Source organism: Erithacus rubecula (genome assembly GCF_903797595.1).
Source record: "Erithacus rubecula genome assembly, chromosome: 3".
NCBI classification, from domain to species: Eukaryota; Metazoa; Chordata; class Aves; order Passeriformes; family Muscicapidae; genus Erithacus; species Erithacus rubecula.
This window is the reverse complement of record NC_136689.1, coordinates 1272427-1290514: the sequence shown is the minus strand read 5'-3', so window position 1 is coordinate 1290514 and position 18088 is coordinate 1272427. Positions and strand designations below refer to the sequence as shown.

The window sequence follows — 18088 nt, the reverse complement described above, 5'->3', positions numbered from 1 at the left end:
GATTTAAAAAAAAAATGGAAATTAGGGATTTCGGGAGATTGGGAGTTCGTGGATTGGCTCTAAAGGGTGGAGGGAAAAAGAGACAGCGAGGTTGGGACAGGAGATATTCCAGGGTGGAATGGGGCATTCCTGGGGTGTCCAGTATGGGATGGGGCATTCCTGGGGTGTCCAACATGGAATGGGACATTCCTGGTGTCTCCAATATGGGATGGGACATTCCTGGAGTCTCCCATATGGGATGGGGCATTCCTGGGGTCTCCAATATGGGATGGGATACTCCTGGTGTATCCAATATGGAATGGGACATTCCCGGGGTGTCCAACATGGAATGGGACATTCCTGGGGTCTCCAATATGGGATGGGATACTCCTGGTGTATCCAATATGGAATGGGACATTCCCAGGGTGTCCAACATGGAATGGGGCATTCCTGGGGTGTCCAACATGGAATGGGGCATTCCTGGGGTGTCCAACATGGAATGGGGCATTCCTGGGGTGTCCAACATGGAATGGGGCATTCCTGGTGTCTCCAAGGCAGAGCTGGGGGAAGGGAACTTGAAGGAGTGGGAATGTTCCCAGAAAAGCCAAGGGATATGAAAGGATCCCAAACCAAACATGTCCACAGAACAATCCCAATCCCAATCCCAATCCCAATTTAGGTTTGACTGGAGGAGGTGTTCCAGTCTCATTTTCCATAGGGAGAAAACATGGAATGATTTGGGTGGGGAGGGATTTAAGGATCATCCCATTCCATGGCCAAGGACACTTCCCACTATCCCAGGGTGACCCAACCTGGCCTTGGACACTTCCAGGGATCCAGGGGCAGCCAGAAATCTTTGGGAATTCCATCCCAGCCCCACCCCACATTCCCAGCCAGGAATTCCTTCCTGGGGAATATCTTTGGGAAGTGGAAGGTGCTGAGCAGGGAATTGCTGGATTTAGTCATCACTGTCTTCATGGGAGTTTTGGTGGAAAAAATTCCATGGAATTCACTTGGAAATAAAGAACATCCCAAACAACTTTTCCTTAAGAAATGAATGGAATGGTGCTGGAATGCTTTTGAAACAGGTAAAAATTCCTGGCATTTCCCAAGAAAATCCCTGGATTCAGTGGGAAGAGGCAGACAGGGACTCACATGAGCTTCTGCAGGCACTCGGTGGCAGAGAGGAAACATTTATCCTTGACCAGGGAATGCCTCTGGAAAAGAGACAGGGACACCTTTGGAATACCAGTGACAGAGATTCCAGAGCCATCCCACAAAAACTGGGAAGGAAATCTGAGGAAATCCACAGGCAGCAACTCTGGATTGAAACTGATCATGGAGCTTGGATTCCTGGGATTGATTTGGTGAAGCTCCATCCTCATCCAAGCACAAATCCATGCCCCATTCCCAGCTGGCTCCAAGGGTTTTCCTCACCTGGTTGGAGGTCAGGGTGAGATCTTTGAGAGGCCACAGGTGCCTGGAAAGGGAAAAGTGGGATTTAGGATGGATTACATCTGGAATCCAGTGGTTCTTCATCTCCTCATGGGAGCTCCATCCCATGGATCCACTTCCCTGAGATCTCCAATCCCATGGATCCTTTTCCCTGGCATCTCCAATCCCATAGATCCACTTCCCTGGGATCTCCAATCCCATGGATCCACTTCCCTGGGAGCTCCCATCAGTTTTCACTCCTCAGGGATGATCCTGGGATAATCCATGAGAAATTTTGCCAATTTTCCATCCAATTCCTCTTGTTTCTTTTGGATGGAATCCAATTGAGACTCTGGATCTGCTGCTCTCCTGAAATCCCAAAGGAAAATTCCCAATCTGCTTTCCAGAAGTGGATCAGGAGAAAGAATGGATGAAGGAAACATCTGCCTCCACCTCTTCCATCTTTTCCATCATTATTCCCACATTTTAACAGGGAGCAACATTCCTTTTCCAAGAAATTTCTAAATTCCGGATGGTTTGGAGCAAAGAATTTGGGAATTTTCCCCATTTCTAAATTTACAGACATTTCTAAATTTGGGATGATTTGGAGGAAAGAATTTGGAAATCTTCCACATTTGTAAGTTTATAGCTATTTGTAAAATCAAGATGATTTGGAGCAAAGAATTTGGGAATTTTCCACTAAAAATGAGGATTACCAGGGATAACAGCAGTTTTCCATTAAAGTGCTTTCAATCAAAACAATTTTCAATAAAAAATTCTCCTTCCAACCACACATTCCAGAAGAAACCTGGAAGAAACTCCAATGAAAAACTGGGAAAAAAACCAACGATGAACCTGGATGAACTCAACATTTCCAGAATTTTCCCTGGGGATGGAAAATTCCCTCTTACTTCTGCACATCCAGGAATTCCAGGAGCTGGATATCTGAGAAGAGGCTGAGCTCCACAATTCCCTGGCAGTAGAGATCATCCTCACGTTGGTGCTGGAGCATGTAGAGCATGGAGAGCTCAGGATAGAAAGTGGGCAGGATCAGTGGCAGGACCAGGCTGGAGCCTTTCTGGAGACTGGAAAAGAGGGAAAAAAAAAATGGGATTTTCCAGGGAAATCCATGTGGATAGTCCCAAACTCAGCATCCCATGGAAGAGGTGTTTCTGAGGTGTTCTGGGTTTTTTGCTCTTCTGAGCTTGGCATGGTTGGGTTGTGGTGGCCACAAGTTGATGCAAGAGATGTCCAGGAAATTCACTGGGAAAATCCTGGAGCTCCAGGAGATCTCCAGGAAATTCACTGGGAAAAAAAAAATCTTGGGACATTAGGAGATATCCAGAGTCACTGGGAAAAAAATCCTGGGGCATCAGGAGATCTCCAGGAAATTCACTGGGAAAAAAAAAATCTGGGGCATCAGGAGATCTCCAGGAAATTCACTGGGAAAAAAAATTCTGGGGCATCAGGAGATCTCCAGGAAATTCACAGGGAAAAACCTGGAGCTCCAGGAGATCTCCAAAGTCACGGGGAAAAAAAATTTGGAACACCAGAGGCCAATTCCCAGCTGTTTTTTCCAAGATATTCCCATGGAATCACTTGACCACCAAGACCAAATAAATCAATTTCAAGCTTTTTACCCCTCCTGGATTTTTTGGGAATGGCTGGGGAAAAATTAGCAGGAAAACCCAGAGCAAGCAGAGCCAGAGGAACCAAAATCTGGCTTCTCAATCCCAAAATCCTAAAGCTGGATTCCCACAATTATTCCCATTTTTATTCCATATTTTCCACCTCCTCTGGCACCGTTTTCTCCTCCAGAACATGAGCAGGAGGAGCTGGTTCCATGCTCTGTGGAAAACTATGGAAAACTTGGCACTCTGAGCCCAGTCCAGGCTCAGACAAACACAAAATCTGGACACTAAGCCTGGCTCAAGGACACAAACACAAGCTCAGAACTTCCTGAATTTCAGAGATCCCTCATAAATCCCAAAAGTTGAACATGGAACCTGTGGAGGTGCCACCAACCTGGAATCTCCTTCCTCTGAGGGCACTTGGCCCTTCTGCTCCAGGGCCAGCTGGAGCAAACCCCTGGAAAAGCAAAAACAAGGATTAGTCATTTTCTGTTTTTTTAAGGATAATTTGTTCCCAAAGGAGGAGCTGTCCCAGCATCCAGTGGGAGATGAGTGAAAATCCCTGTAATTCTGGAAGAGTTGTTCCAGTGTTGGAGGGGTTTCTCCCTGAGCAGCACAAGCACCAGGAATGGCTGAGAATTCCAAAATTTCCATGGATTCCGAGGAGCAGAGTGGTCCCAATTCCCTGATCCATCCATGAGCACTCAAGGATGATCCCACTCTGGAAAAGCAGCTGGGATTTGTCCTGATTTCCCAGAGAATCTTGGAATGGTTTGGGTTGGATATTGGGAAGGAATTTCTGGCTGGGATGGAATTCCCAGAAAATCTGTGGCTGCCCCTGGATCCCTGGAAGTGTCCAAGGAGAGGCTGGATGGGGCTGGGAGCACCTGGGATGGTGGGAAGAGATTGGAAGTGGATGAGATTTCCCAGATTTCCAATCCCACGGATTTGGGCTCTCATCCACACTGTCACCTCGAGGAGGCAACTCTCCCAAAAACTCCCAAGAGCTCCCAGAAACTCCCAGAAACTCTCAAGAATTCCCCAAAACTCCCAAGAATTCCAAAGAATTCCCAATATCTCCCAGAAACTCCCTAAAACTCCCAAAGAACTCCCAAAGAACTCCCAAGAACTCCCAGAAACTCTCAAGGACTCTCAAGAATTCCAAAGAACTCTAAAGAATTCCCAAGAATTCCCCAAAACTCCCAGAAACTCCCAAGAAATCCCCAAAACTCCCAAGAATTCCAAAGAATTTTAAAGAATTCCCAAGAACTCCCAAGAATTCCCCAAAACTCCCAAGAATTCCAATGAATTTTAAAGAATTCCCAAGAACTCCCAAGAATTCCCCAAAACTCCCAACAACTCCCAAGAATTCCAAAGAATTCCCAGGAACTCCCAAGAAATCCCCAAAACTCCCAAGAATTCCAAAGAATTTTAAAGAATTCCCAAGAAACTCCCAAGAATTCCTGGTAACTCCCAGAAACTGCCAAGAACTCCAAAGAACTCCAAAGAATTCCAAAGAACTCCCAGAAACTCCCAAGAATTGCAAAGAATTCCCAGGAACTCCCAAGAATTCCCTGTAACTCCAAAAACTGCCAAAAATTTTAAAAAACTCCCAGGAACTCCCAAGAACTCCCAGAAACTCCCAAGAATTCCATAGAATTTTAAAGAACTCCCAATAATTCCCCAAAACTCCCAGAAACTCCCAAGAATTCCCCAAAACTCCCAGAAACTCCCAAGAATTCCCCAAAACTCCCAAGAATTCCAAAGAATTTTAAAGAATTCCCAAGAACTCCCAAGAATTCCCCAAGAACTCCCAGAAACTCTCAACAACTCCCAAGAATTCCAAAGAACTCCAAAGAATTCCCAAGATCTCCCAGAAACTCCCAAGAATTCTCAAGAATTCTCAAAAACTCCCAAGAATTCCAAAGAATTCCCAAGATCTCCCAAGAACTTTCAAGAACTCCCCAAGAACTCCCAAGAACTTTTAAAGAATTCCCAAGAACCCCCAAGTAGAACGTAACACAAAGATCCATCCACGACCCCAAAGATCCATCCCATGCTCCCACCCCATGGCAAAGCCCCACGTTGGACTCACTGGTAGAATTCCCAAATTTTCTTGGAGTAGAACTTGAGCTCCTCCTGCGCCATTGCCAGCAGGTGCCGGTTGGCGCCGACCCCGGAGTAGGTGGCCTGGAATGCCACGCCCAGAGCCCCCAGCAGCTTCCCCAAGGGGTGCAGGGAGGATTGCAGAGCCTGGAAAACCCAATTTTATGGAATAGGAGGAATGGGAAATCCCAAAAAATGCAGCTGGATTTATTCTGGAATTGCAAGCTGGAGTTTGGGATGTTTTGGATGTTTCCGACTCCGGGCCGGGATTTGTTGGGATGTTCCAGAGGGGAAAATAATCTTGTTGTTTATTATAAAAATTCTTTATGGATAAAATTTTTATTCCATAAATTCTCTGTTTTTCATAGAAATTCTCTATTTCTTATTAAATTCTTTATTATTAAGTTCTCTTTTTAATGTTAATAAAAAATTCTCAATTTACTAGTAAATTCTCCATTATTAAATTCTCTATTCCTCATACCAACACTTTATTATTAAATTCTCTATTTATTATGTTCTCTATTAATTATTACATTCTTTATTATTAAATTCTCTTTGTAATGTTAAAAAATTCTCAATTTACTAATAAATTCTCCGTTATTAAATTCTCTATTCCTTATGCCAACATTTAATTATTAAATTTTCTATTTATTATGTTCTCTATTATATGCTTTATCACTAAATTCTATTTTTATTGTTATTATAAAATTCCCTATTTACTAATAAATTATCTGTTATTAAATTCTCTATTCCTCATACCAACACTTTATTATTAAATTCTCTATTTATTATGTTCTCTATTAATTATTACATTCTTTATTATTAAATTCTCTTTTCAATGTTAAAAAATTCTCAATTTATTAATAAATTCTCCATTATTAAATTCTCTTTTCCTTATACCAACACTTTATTATTAAATTCTCTATTTCTTATGTTCTCTATTAATTATTACATTCTTTATTATTAAATTCTCTATTTATCATTAATTCTCTCTTATTACATTTCTATTTATTGTATAAATTCTCTATTAATAAATTCTCTATTTTTTATCAAATTCTCTATTAATTATTACATTATTATTACATTTCTATTCATAATTAATTCTCTATTATTACATTTCTATTTATTGTATAAATTCTCTACTAATAAATTCTCTATTTTTATCAAATTCTTCGCCATTATTAAATTCTCTATTTATTGTTCAATTTTTTATTATTTGATTCCCTATCTATTATTAAATTTTTATTATTAAATTCTGTATTAATTATCTATTATTAAATTCTTTATTATATCAATTCTCTATTATTTAATTTCTTCTTATTCAATTGCCCATGACTAAATTCTCTATTAACTATCTATTATTACATTATTTATTCCATAAATTCTATATTATTAAATTATGGATTCTTAAATCCTTGATTATTAAATTATTTATTAAATTATTTACCATAAAATCTGGATACTGATAACGTTAACTAAATTATTAAATAATTAAAATAAAATAATTTTTATCTTTACCTTTTCCAAGTAACTCTGGAGTGACTGGAGATCCTGGTGCTGGATGAGCTCTTCCAGGATATCCTCAGTTTTCCAGGAAATCTCCTCAGTGCCTCTGGAAAAAATGGGAAATGAGGAAGGAAAACCAGCCATGGATAAATCCAGATGGGCAAATTCCAAAGGGGAATTCAAAAAATTCAAATAAACTGAATTTTCATGGGTGTGGATGAACCTCAGCAGCAAAAATTTCACCTGAGATGTGAAATGGGAAAATTCTTGGAATTGCAAAACAATCCTGAGTGGGAATGAGGGTCTGCAGTAGCTCTGGCAGAAACAGGAATTCCCAGAATTTCCTCTTTGGCAGAACAGGAATTCCCAGAATTTCCTCATTAAAAGAACAGGAATTCCCAGAATTTCCTCATTGACAGAATGGGAATTCCCAGGATTTCCTCTTTGGCAGAACAGGAATTCCCAGAATTTCCTCATTAAAAGAACAGGAATTCCCAGAATTTCCTCATTGGCAGAACAGGAATTCCCAGGATTTCCTCATTGGCAGAATGGGAATTCCCAGAATTTCCTCTTTGGCAGAACAGGAATTCCCAGGATTTCCTCATTGGCAGAACAAGAATTCCCAGGATTTCTTCTTTAGCAAAACAGGAATTCCCAGTATCCCCTAAGGGATTTCTGGGATTCCCAATGCACCTTTGACAGAACAGGAATTAGTGGGATTTTCTCAAGGATTCCTGAGATTTCCTCATTGACAGAACAAGAATTCCCTGGATTTCCTCAGGAATTCCCAGGATTCCCTCCATACCTTTGGCAGAACAGATATTCCTGGGATTTCCTCATTGGCAGAATGAGAATTCTCAGGATTTCCTCATTAAAAGAACAGGAATTCCCAGGATTTCCTTATTAAAAGAACAGGAATTCCCAGGATTTCCTCAGGGATTCTTGAGATTTCCTCAGGGATTCCCGGGATTTCCTCTGGAATTCCTGGGATTTCCTTTTTGTCAGAACAGGAATTCCCAGGATTTCCTCATTGACAGAACAGGAATTTCCAGGATTTCCCAGATTTCCTCAGGAATTCCTGGGATTCCCTCCATACCTTTGGCAGAACAGATATTCCTGGGATTTCCTCAGCTCCTTGCTGGATTGGATGTGGAATCCTGTGAAAGATTCCTCCATTTCCTCCTTGCAGCCAGACTGGAGGAATTCCAGGAATTGCTCAAAGATTCCCGTCCATCTCTTCTCCACTGGGAATTCCTTGAGGCCCAGCTGGCTGGAAAACACAAAATTGGGATTTTTCCAAAATTCTTGTGGATTTCCCCCTCAAAAATGGGAAAATTCTCTGGGATTTGATAGAAACACAGGGCTGGGAAAGTGGCAATTCTTTCCTAGAAAAGGGAAAATTCCAGGGACTAAAGAGGCTGCAGAACAGCTGGAGAGGGACTTGGGATAAAGGATGGAAGGATAGGAAAATAGGGAATGACTTCCTATTGGAAAAATTGAGATTTAGATAGAATTTTGGAAAGAAATTCTCGGCTGGGATGGAATTGCCAGGGACAGAAATAATCTGGAATTTTTTAATTAATCCAAGTCTTCCTGCTCCATGCACTGCTGGATATTCCTAAATATTTCTAATTACAGATTCTTTATCTCCTCTGAATTCCTGGAGAAAAGCTGGATAAGAGTTGAGCACCATTCCCAGGAGCTTTTCTGCTCTGGAAAAAGGAATTTCTGTCCCATGGATGCTCTGAGGTTCTGGGAATGTTCTAGAGGGAAAAAAGATGGAATTTGTGAGGGGACCTGGAATTTGGGGGGAATTTGGGCTGGATGGCATCAAAACATCCATTCCCTCATTCCTACATGGAATTAATTCCATGAAAATCCCAGGATTTCAGGAAAACATCCGTTCCCACTCACCACATGGATTTAACCCCAGGATTTCAGGGCAATATCCATTCCCTCATTCTCACATGGAATTAACTCCTTGACGATCCCACAAATGCAGGAAAACATCCATTCCTGCTTCCCTATAGAATTAACTCCATAAAAACCCCAGGATGGCACTAAAACATCAATTCCTTCATTCCTACATGGAATTAACCCTATGATTTCTGCAAATCCATCTCCTCATCCTCACATGGAATTAACTCCATGAAAATCCCAGGATTTTCCAGGAAAACCCCCCATCCCTCAATCCCACACAGAATGTACCCCACAGGATCCCTTTCCCATCAACCCAGCCTGGATGAATTCCCAGGCAGGAACCCAATCCGGGATGGCTCTGGAGTTGTTGTGGGATGCAGAATTCCAGAGGATCCTGCTGCTCACTGCCTTGGCTGCAGTACAGGATGTGCCAGAAATGTGAATTCTGTCACTGTCTGTTGCAGCAGGGTGTGGCAGTGCCCCTGATCTCCTGGCTCACATTCTCTGCTCATGGGCCATCGTTAAACCAGCTGGGCAATCATCTTTATCTTTCTCATGACCCACCCTTCATCCAGGAGGTATCACCTGTTAATGGGCCATTGTTACAAACTGGGTGTGGCAGCAATTCTTATCACTGTGGGAGATATCTCCTGTTAATGGGCCATTGTTAAAAACTGGGTGTGGCAGTGATCTTTATCTCCTGGCACATATTCTCTGCTAATGGGCCATCTTTAAACCAGCTGGGCAATCATCTTTATCTTCCCACAGCCCATCCTCCCTCCAGGAGATATCTCCTGTTCATGGCCACTGAGTCCCAGTGCAGGACTGATAAAATTCCATCATCCCACTGGGAGATGCTCCAGCCAGGGCAGGAGCCAAGCCTTTCCTACCCAGAGAAAAACTGACATTTTGGACACCAAGGGACCTTCTTTCCACTGGATTCCAGAGGAAAGCCAGACCCTTCCACATCATCCCTGGAGCTTCAGAGGAAACTGCACCTTCTCCAGGAGCACTGCTCCAGCTGAGCCACATCTGCCCCTGCAGGAGGATGCAGCACCATGGAATGGGACTGTGCCACCACCCTGACTGACTGACTGTGCCAGCTTGGATTCTGACTCTGGCAGGGTTGGGATTGTTCTTTGTAATACTGCATTGCTATTTTAATTGTCCTAGTAAATAACTGTTATTCCTATTCCCCTATCTTCACCTGAGAGCTGTTAATTTCAGAACTGGAATCAATTGGCGGGAGGGGTCCATTGCAGAGCAGCACACTCACGTGTCAGGGCGGTGCTGCCCGTGCTCGGGGGCCGTGCTCAGCACGCCCCGGGTGCGCTGCCCGCGGCCGCCGCGCGCGCTGAACGCCCCCTGCAGCACGAAGCCATTGGGCATGGAGAGCTTCCCCTGCGGAGAGAAAACCAGGGCTCGGGAATTCCCCCCTGGAATTTCGGGAATTCCCCCCTGGCATTTTGGGAATTCCCTCCCGGCATTTGTGAATTCCTTCCTGGAATTTCAGGAATTCCTACCTAGAATGTCAGGAATTCCCTCCCAGCATTTTCGGAATTCCTTCCTGGCATTTTGGGAATTCCCCCCGGCATTTCGAGAATTCCCCCCTGGAATTTTGGGAATTCCCTCCTGGCATTTTGGGAATTCCCCCCTGGAATTTCGGGAATTCCCTCCTGGCATTTCGGGAATTCCCCCCTGGAATTTTGGGAATTCCCTCCCGGCATTTGTGAATTCCTTCCTGGCATTTCAGGAATTCCCTCCTGGAATTTCAGGAATTCCTTCCTGGCATTTCAGGAATTCCTACCTAGAATGTCAGGAATTCCCTCCCAGCATTTCAGGAATTCCTTTGGGAATTCCCTCCTGGCATTTTGGGAAATCCCTCCCGGCATTTGTGAATTCCTTCCTGGAATTTCAGGAATTCCCTCCTGGCATTTCAGGAATTCCTTTGGGAATTCCCTCCTGGCATTTTGGGAATTCCCTCCTGGAATTTCGGGAATTTCCCCCTGGATTTTCCAGAATTCCCTCCTGCCATTTTGGAAATTCCTTCCTGGAATTTCAGGAATTCCTTCCTGCACTTTCAGGAATTCCCTCCTGGCATTTCTCTGCACCGGTTCTCTATGAAACTCTTGTTTCTTAAATTCTCACTCCTTAAATTCTCTATTCTAAATTCTCTATTTAGTATTAAATTCTCTATTTAGTATTTAATTCTCTATTTTAAAATTCTCTATTATAAAATTCTTTATTCTTAAATTCTTTATTACTAAATTTTCTATTATTAATTTTTCTAATATTAAATTTTTAATTTTTAAATTTTCTATTGTTAATTTTTCTATGTAGTATTAAATTATCTGTTGTTAATTTCTCTGTTATTAAATTCTCTATTATTAAATTACCTCATCAAATTCTCTATTCTTAAATTTTCTATTTAGTATTAAATTATTCATTCTTAAATTCTATCTTCTTAAATTCTTTATTTATTATTAAATTCTCTATTGATAAATTTTCTATGGTTAAATTCTCTATTGTTAAATTATCTACCATTAATTTCTCTATTTAGTATTAAATTCTCTTACTAATTTTTCTATTATCAAATTCTATATTATATAAATTTTCAATTATTAAGTTGCCTATTTATGATATAAATAAAATAAATAAATTTCCTATTTATTATCAAATTTTCCATAATTAAATTCTCTCTTTATTATACAAATTCTCTATTTTTTATTATATTCTCTATTCCATCAATTCTCTATTATTTATTTACTCTTAAATTTTTTATTACATTTTCTAGTATCAAATTCTATAATTATTATTAAATCCTCTATTATTAAATTTTATTCAATTCAATTTATAACTCAATTCTCTATAAATTATTAACACCCCCAAAATTCAACCCAAATCAACATCCCAAGTCTGGCTTGTGCAATTCCGGCCAGAAAAGCAGGAAGCACATTCCAGAATTTTCTGCACTCGCCACTAAATCGAAATCTGAATTTTGGTGGGGAAAAAAAATTCCCAGCACTGGAATTAATCCCTCCTGGAGTTTCCCATGGATTTCCAGATTTTCCACACCCCATGGATTTTCAGATCTCAAGGAAATCTTGGATTTCCCCCAACTTTATCCACCTCTGGAGGAGGAAGATGATGACAAATTCTTCCTCCGCTGCCAAAACTCATTTGCATTAATTAATGAGCATTAATTATGCAGCATCCCAGAATTCCTGCCAGGCTCATCTCAGATTTCTGGGAAAACTTGTTTTCCCCGCCCTGAGGATTCTTCTCAACACTTTGGAGCAGAAATTCCTGTGCAAATCCAGCCACAAAACTTTGGACGTGCCAGGGCAGAGCCCGGATTGCGAAATCCCAAATTTCCGTCTCGGTTTTGGCAGCTCTGAGGGTTTTGCAACATTTCCTGTGGCCCCAAAGGCTGAAGTGTTCTTGGTTTAAAAAATTAAAAAAGGATCTTGGGTGCAGCTGCAAAGCCACACCCTCCAAAAAAAAAAAAAATAAAAAACAATAAAAACATCCAAATGAAAAAAAAAAAATCCTAAAAAAAAAATCGACCAAAAGTGTCCTGTAAAAACCCAATAAAACCCCAACTCAATGAGAAATGTCCCATAAAGCCCAATAAAAAAATCCCAAAACTCAACCAAAAATGTTGCATAAAAACCCAGCAAAATACCCCCAAGCCACAAAAACTCAACCAAAAATACCTCAAAAATCCAATAAAAATCACAAAAATGGAGGAAAAAACCCAAAAACTCAATCAGAAATGTCCCATAAAACCCAATAAAAAACCCCAAGAACTCAACCAAAAAAATCCCTTAAAATCCAGTAAAACCCCAAAAATAGAGAAAAAAAACCAATCAAAAATGTCCCATAAAACCCAATAAAAAAACCCACTCGACCAAAAATGTCCCTTAAAACCCATTAAAACCCCAAAAATAGAGAAAAAAAAACCAACCAAAAATGTCCCATAAAACCCAATAAAAAAAATCTCAAAACTCAACCAAAAATGTTGCATAAAAACCCAGCAAAATACCCCCAAGCCACAAAAACTCAACCAAAAATATCCCATAAAATCCAATAAAAAATCACAAAAATTGAGGAAAAAAACCGCCAAAAACTCAATCAGAAATGTCCCATAAAATCCAATAAAAAAATCACAAAAATGGAGGAAAAAACCCAAAAACTCAATCAGAAATGTCCCATAAAACCCAATAAAAAACCCCAAGAACTCAACCAAAAAAATCCCTTAAAATCCAGTAAAACCCCAAAAATAGAGAAAAAAATCCAATCAAAAATATCCCATAAAACCCAATAAAAAAACCCAAACACTCAACCAAAAATGTCCCTTAAAACCCATTAAAACCCCAAAAATAGAGAAAAAAAACCAACCAAAAATGTCCCATAAAACCCAATTTAAAAAATCCCAAAACTCAACCAAAAATGTTGCATAAAATCCAAGCAAAATATCCCAAGCCACAAAAACTCAACCAAAAAAATATCCCATAAAATCCAATAAAAATCACAAAAATTGAGGAAAAAACCCAAAAACTCAATCAGAAATGTCCCATAAAACCCAATAAAAAACCCCAAAAACTCAACCAAAAATGTCCCATAAAACCCAATATAACCCCAAGAATAAAGGAAAAAAACCAACAAAAAATGTCCCATCAAACCCAATAAAAAACCCCAAAACCTAAACCAAAAAAAAGTCAAAAAAACCAAAACCTGAAGTAAATAAAAACCATTAAAATCCCAAATTCTTCACAAAATTCCCAAAATCTCCCAGCTGCAGCTTTCCTTCTGGGAGAAAAATCCCAAAAATTCAGAAAATTTTTTTTTTGTTTTTTTTGGTTTTTTTTTTAGGAAGATGGGGGAAGTGGAATAGGAAGGAGATGAATCTATTGGAAATTCCTGGAGGAGAAGGAGGAAATTCCCACCTTTCCAACAAATGTCAGATCTTCTGTGAAGTTTCCTTCATAGACAGAATCATCTTCCAGGAGCAAAATTCCTGAACCCTTGGGATGAAAAGAAAAGTCAGGATTTCCTGGCATGAACTTCCCACCAACGCTCCAATTCATCCCAGGAAAATTGATGGGATGCATTTTCTGCAAACTTCTTATTTTTTTTTAAAATCCAACATTTCTTTTCAAGGTTTGGGAGAAACTCCAGGAAAAACTCACGGAGAAGGAGATCAGGAAACTTGGAGCAACAAAAAAAAACAAAAATAAAACACAACACTCCGGTGTTGGTGAAAGTATAACAAAGATTTATGAATGTTTAGCAAGTAGTTTTGAAACAACAGATGAAATAGAGATTTTAGCAGTATTTGAAATAGATGCTGAAAATAGTTATGTTAAGGTTTGAGACCTCTTGTTTAGATAATACTAAATACTACACATGCTAAAGAATTAGCAGATATTTTGTCCTAAGTTTGGCAGGAAAGATCTGAAGACAAGGATAAAGACATAAAACATGGTAATTTAGTTGATCCTATAGGTTGCATGCAAATATTAAGAAATTAGTATATTGTATTAGATTGGTTGCTGGAATTTAGAATATTCATCATGGAAAAATACTTATTGTACTGCAAATGGAAAAGGTCTCTCTCTCTTTTGCTTCTTTCTTCTTGCCTCTTTCTTCTTACCTCTGATCTCCAACCTCTCTCTAAGCTCTCTCTCTTATACCCACACTTTATAATAAAATACAAACCTGAAGAACAGAAAATAATAAACTCCTGAGTCTGTCCAGTGACCATCCAGCAGCCCCCCCCACACTCCAGGATGAATTTGGGAATGAAACCTCAATCCCACCCTTGGTGGTGAATTCCCCATCCCAGGGATCTCCAGATTCCATGGAAATCTTGGACTCACCACCATTTTATCAGCATGGAATGTCCTCTGGTAGCAGAGCCCTGACTGGGCCACCACGATGCCTTCTCCGTGCCTCTGGTCATCCAACCACATCCCAATGTACCTCTCCCCTCTGCAACGCAAGGGAAAGCCAAAGGATGGATTCTCCCTGTTTTCCCAGCTCTCAATCCATTGGATTTGTCCTCCTGAAGGAGTTTTTTCCTGACACAACTCCCCAGCCTGGATGTCCCACACAAACTGAGCTCCAGGAATGTTTTCCAAGGAATTCAAGCCTTCCATCCTGCCCCATCCATGCCAAATCTCCAGGATTTATCCCATCAAACCCAATGCTGTCCCTCACCTCTAATCCATCCCTCCTTTACCTCTCCTTGTCTTCCCAGACTCCATATCCATTCTTTTTGTCATTTTCCCACTGTCCTGTGTATTTGAAGGGATGCTCTGCTGAGAAGTTCTCCAGGATCCCAAACCCTTGGCGCACGTTGTCCTTGAAGTAGCCCTTGTAGACCAGATCACTCCCATACCTGCAGGAAAAGGGATGGAATTCCAGCCTGGGAATATTTGATTTGATTGGGAATATTTCTACTGGAGTTGAAAACCAGGGAAGCGAGGAGATCAGGCTCATCCATCTCAAAATATTCCAAATATTTGTCCAATGGCACCAGATTTGATCCTTGTTTGCTGTTGGGAATGTGCACCACCCAAACTGGACATTCCAGAGCTTCCCAAATTACCCAAGGACTCAAGACACAGGCTTGGAATTGTCCTGGGAGAGGCCTTGACCTCTCACCAGCCTGGGCACAGTGAATCCAGGCTGGAAAACTGGATCCATAGGCAGGAAACCAGGTTTGGATCCATCTCACTGTGGTGGCCACCAGCCCTTCCCTGGACTGGTCCCTCTGGGAACAGCAGCTCCAGGTTTAAATACAGAGCAGAAGATCCAGGCTGGAGACAGCCTGATCCCAGTTGGAATGTTGGGTTTGTCCCACTTGACAGGAAGAAATCAGGGATAGGGATGAGCAGGAACCAGGGGCAGCCCAGTGTTCCCAAGGGCCGAAGCATTTGGGGTGACCTCAGAAGAAAAAATTCCAGGGAAACTTCAGAACCCTTTGCAGGGCCTGAAGGGGCTCCAGGAGAGCTGGAGAGGGACTGGGGACAAGGGATGGAGGGACAGGACACAGGGAATGGCTCCCACTGCCAGAGGGCAGGATGGATGGGATATTGGGAAGGAATTATTGGGAGGGTGGAGAAGGGTTGGGATGGAATTCCCGGAAAAGTTGTGGCTGTTCCTGGACCCCTGGAATGTCCAAGGCCAGGTTGGACACTGGGGCTTGGAGCACCCTGGGATAATGGAATGGGGTGGGAGTGGGATCATCCTTGAGCTCCCAAACAATTCCGGAGTTCGAAATGCCCACAAAGCATTTCCAGAGCAGGTTCCAAAGATTACAGGGAATATTTCCATCTTTAAATCCCTGGAATCCATCCTGGATTTTACTTACTCACAGATTCCATAGCCCCTCATCTTGCCCTGGTACCAGTGGCACTTGTAGCAGTCGTAGCGATCCTCGGAGCGCCGCGGGACCAGGCAGATCCCAAAGCTGCCAGGGACACAGGGAAAAGTCAGTGTGGAAAAATCCAGCATGGAAAAGGTCAGAATGAAAAAAACAGCATGGAAAAATCCAGCATGGAAAAGATCAGCATGGAAAAGGCCAGTGTGGATAAAGCCAGAATGGAAAAATCTAGCACGGAAAAATCCATCATGGAAAAGGTCAGCATGAAAAAATCCAGAATGGAGAAGGTCAGTATGGAAAAGATCCAGCATGGGAAAGGTCAGCATGAAAAAATCCAGAATGGAAAAATCCAGCACAGCAAAGGTCAGCATGAAAAAATCCAGAATGGAAAAAGCCAGTGTGGAAAAGATCAGCATGGAAAAAGCCAGTGTGGAAAAGGTCAGAATGGAAAAATCCAGCATGGAAAAGATCAGCATGGAAAAGGCCAGTGTGGATAAAGCCAGAATGGAAAAATCTAGCACGGAAAAATCTATCATGGAAAAGGTCAGCATGAAAAAATCCAGCATGGAAAAATCCAGCACAGCAAAGGTCAGCATGAAAAAATCCAGAATGGAAAAATCCAGCATGGAAAAAGCCAGTGTGGAAAAGGCAAGCATGGAAAAATTCAGAACGGAAAAGATCAGCATGAGAAAGGTCAGCATGGAAAAGGGTAGCATAGAAAAAATCCAGCATGGAAAACAGTCACACCATTGTAGTGGATGAAGCCTAAAAACCAATTTGAATTTTGTGGAATTAGTTTTTTTTCTCTAAAAACTCCTCATTTAAGTGAGTTTTTAAAGAAATCTAAAAACAGCTGTAAGACACTTGCTAGGAATAAATCCCGTGGGTTTGGGGATCAGATTCCAGCCCCTGGGGTCAGTGCCTGTCAATCCCCTCTCTCCAGGCTCCAACCTCTGGAAGGAGCCACATTCCAGCTGATTTAGGATCAGGGAATATCCCATTTCCCAAGGCTCACCCGTGCTCCAGGCCCTGCTGGAAATCCCCGACGTGGTTGCGTCCATCGCGCCACTTCAGCGTCCCCCTGGAATCCAAGGAATTCTCTCACCACAACATTCCCACATGGAATATTCCTCTGTATTTAGACCAGCTTAGATGAGCCCAGTGCAAGCTGCCCGTGGTCAAGGGCTGGAATTGGATCTTTCCCAAAGTTCTTCCCAACCCAAACCATCCCCAGATTTGATGGACAAGATCCCAAAAATTCCTGGCAGGACCAAGACACAAAAGGCACCTCCAGGCCTCGGTTTTCAGCAGGAGGATTTAATCCCATCATGTTTTCCTGCTCTGGCACGAGTGGGAAGAGCCCATTCCATGCCCTAATCCCAAAAGTATTTTGTGGAGGTGCTGGCTGGTGCCTTGAGGAGCTTGCACATGATCAGAGTTAATTACAGGGATTAATCCAACGGCAGTTCCAGCCTGGCACGTCCCCGTGGACATGGTGACAACATAGCCTGGAATTCCAGCAGGTCAGGCACTGGGAAAACACAGAGTATCAGTCCAAGGGATTGGGAATTCCATGTTTGGGGGGGTTGGAAAAGCAGTTCCAGGAGGTGCCAGCAGAGCTGGGAATGGTCAGTGATGGAGAAATTCCTGCCTGTCCCTCCCTCCCTGTGTCCCACTCCTCCCACACCAGGGACAGCCTGAATTCCATCCTCAACCCCACAATCAGATCCCTGCACATTCCACAAATTCCAAAAAATTCCAAAATCCTGGAATGGCTTAGGGACGAACCTACTAAAGGGTCCCAGGCTGCTCCAAGTGTCCAGCCAGGGATCCAAGGGAAGCCACAGCTGCTCTGGGAATTCCATCCCAGCCCCTACCCACCCTCCCAGCCACGAATTCCTTCCCACATTGAGTTTAAATGATCTTGAGCCTGGAATAAAAGCTGGGAATTAGGCTGAGAGAATGACAGCAGCCTGGAATATCAGAGATTTGAGAATGCTCAGCTCTTTTTGGAGATGGAGGACAAAGTTTGGGAATCCCTGTGGGAATGCTGGAATATTTTTCCTGTGGGCTGATGCTGATTTTGTCTGCTTTGCCTCAAAACCCCAATTGGAACTATTCA

General features: G+C 42.0%; 1 protein-coding gene across 2 annotated transcripts in view; it reads right to left on the bottom strand.

Moving 5' to 3' along the window:
• The window catches only part of ALS2CL (ALS2 C-terminal like), a 42049-nt gene that overhangs the window by 2187 nt on the left and 21774 nt on the right, over positions 1-18088 (bottom strand). For both annotated transcript variants that reach the window (XM_079300493.1, XM_079300494.1), the window contains exons 11-23: positions 16982-17047; positions 15955-16053; positions 14821-14979; positions 14459-14570; positions 13526-13603; positions 9853-9977; positions 7753-7926; positions 6669-6762; positions 5140-5297; positions 3439-3501; positions 2325-2498; positions 1417-1459; positions 1135-1196 (exon numbers count right to left, since the gene is read on the bottom strand). In XM_079300493.1, coding sequence (XP_079156619.1) covers positions 1135-1196; positions 1417-1459; positions 2325-2498; positions 3439-3501; positions 5140-5297; positions 6669-6762; positions 7753-7926; positions 9853-9977; positions 13526-13603; positions 14459-14570; positions 14821-14979; positions 15955-16053; positions 16982-17047 — 1407 coding nt within the window. The remainder of the gene's footprint in view (positions 1-1134; positions 1197-1416; positions 1460-2324; positions 2499-3438; positions 3502-5139; positions 5298-6668; positions 6763-7752; positions 7927-9852; positions 9978-13525; positions 13604-14458; positions 14571-14820; positions 14980-15954; positions 16054-16981; positions 17048-18088) is intronic.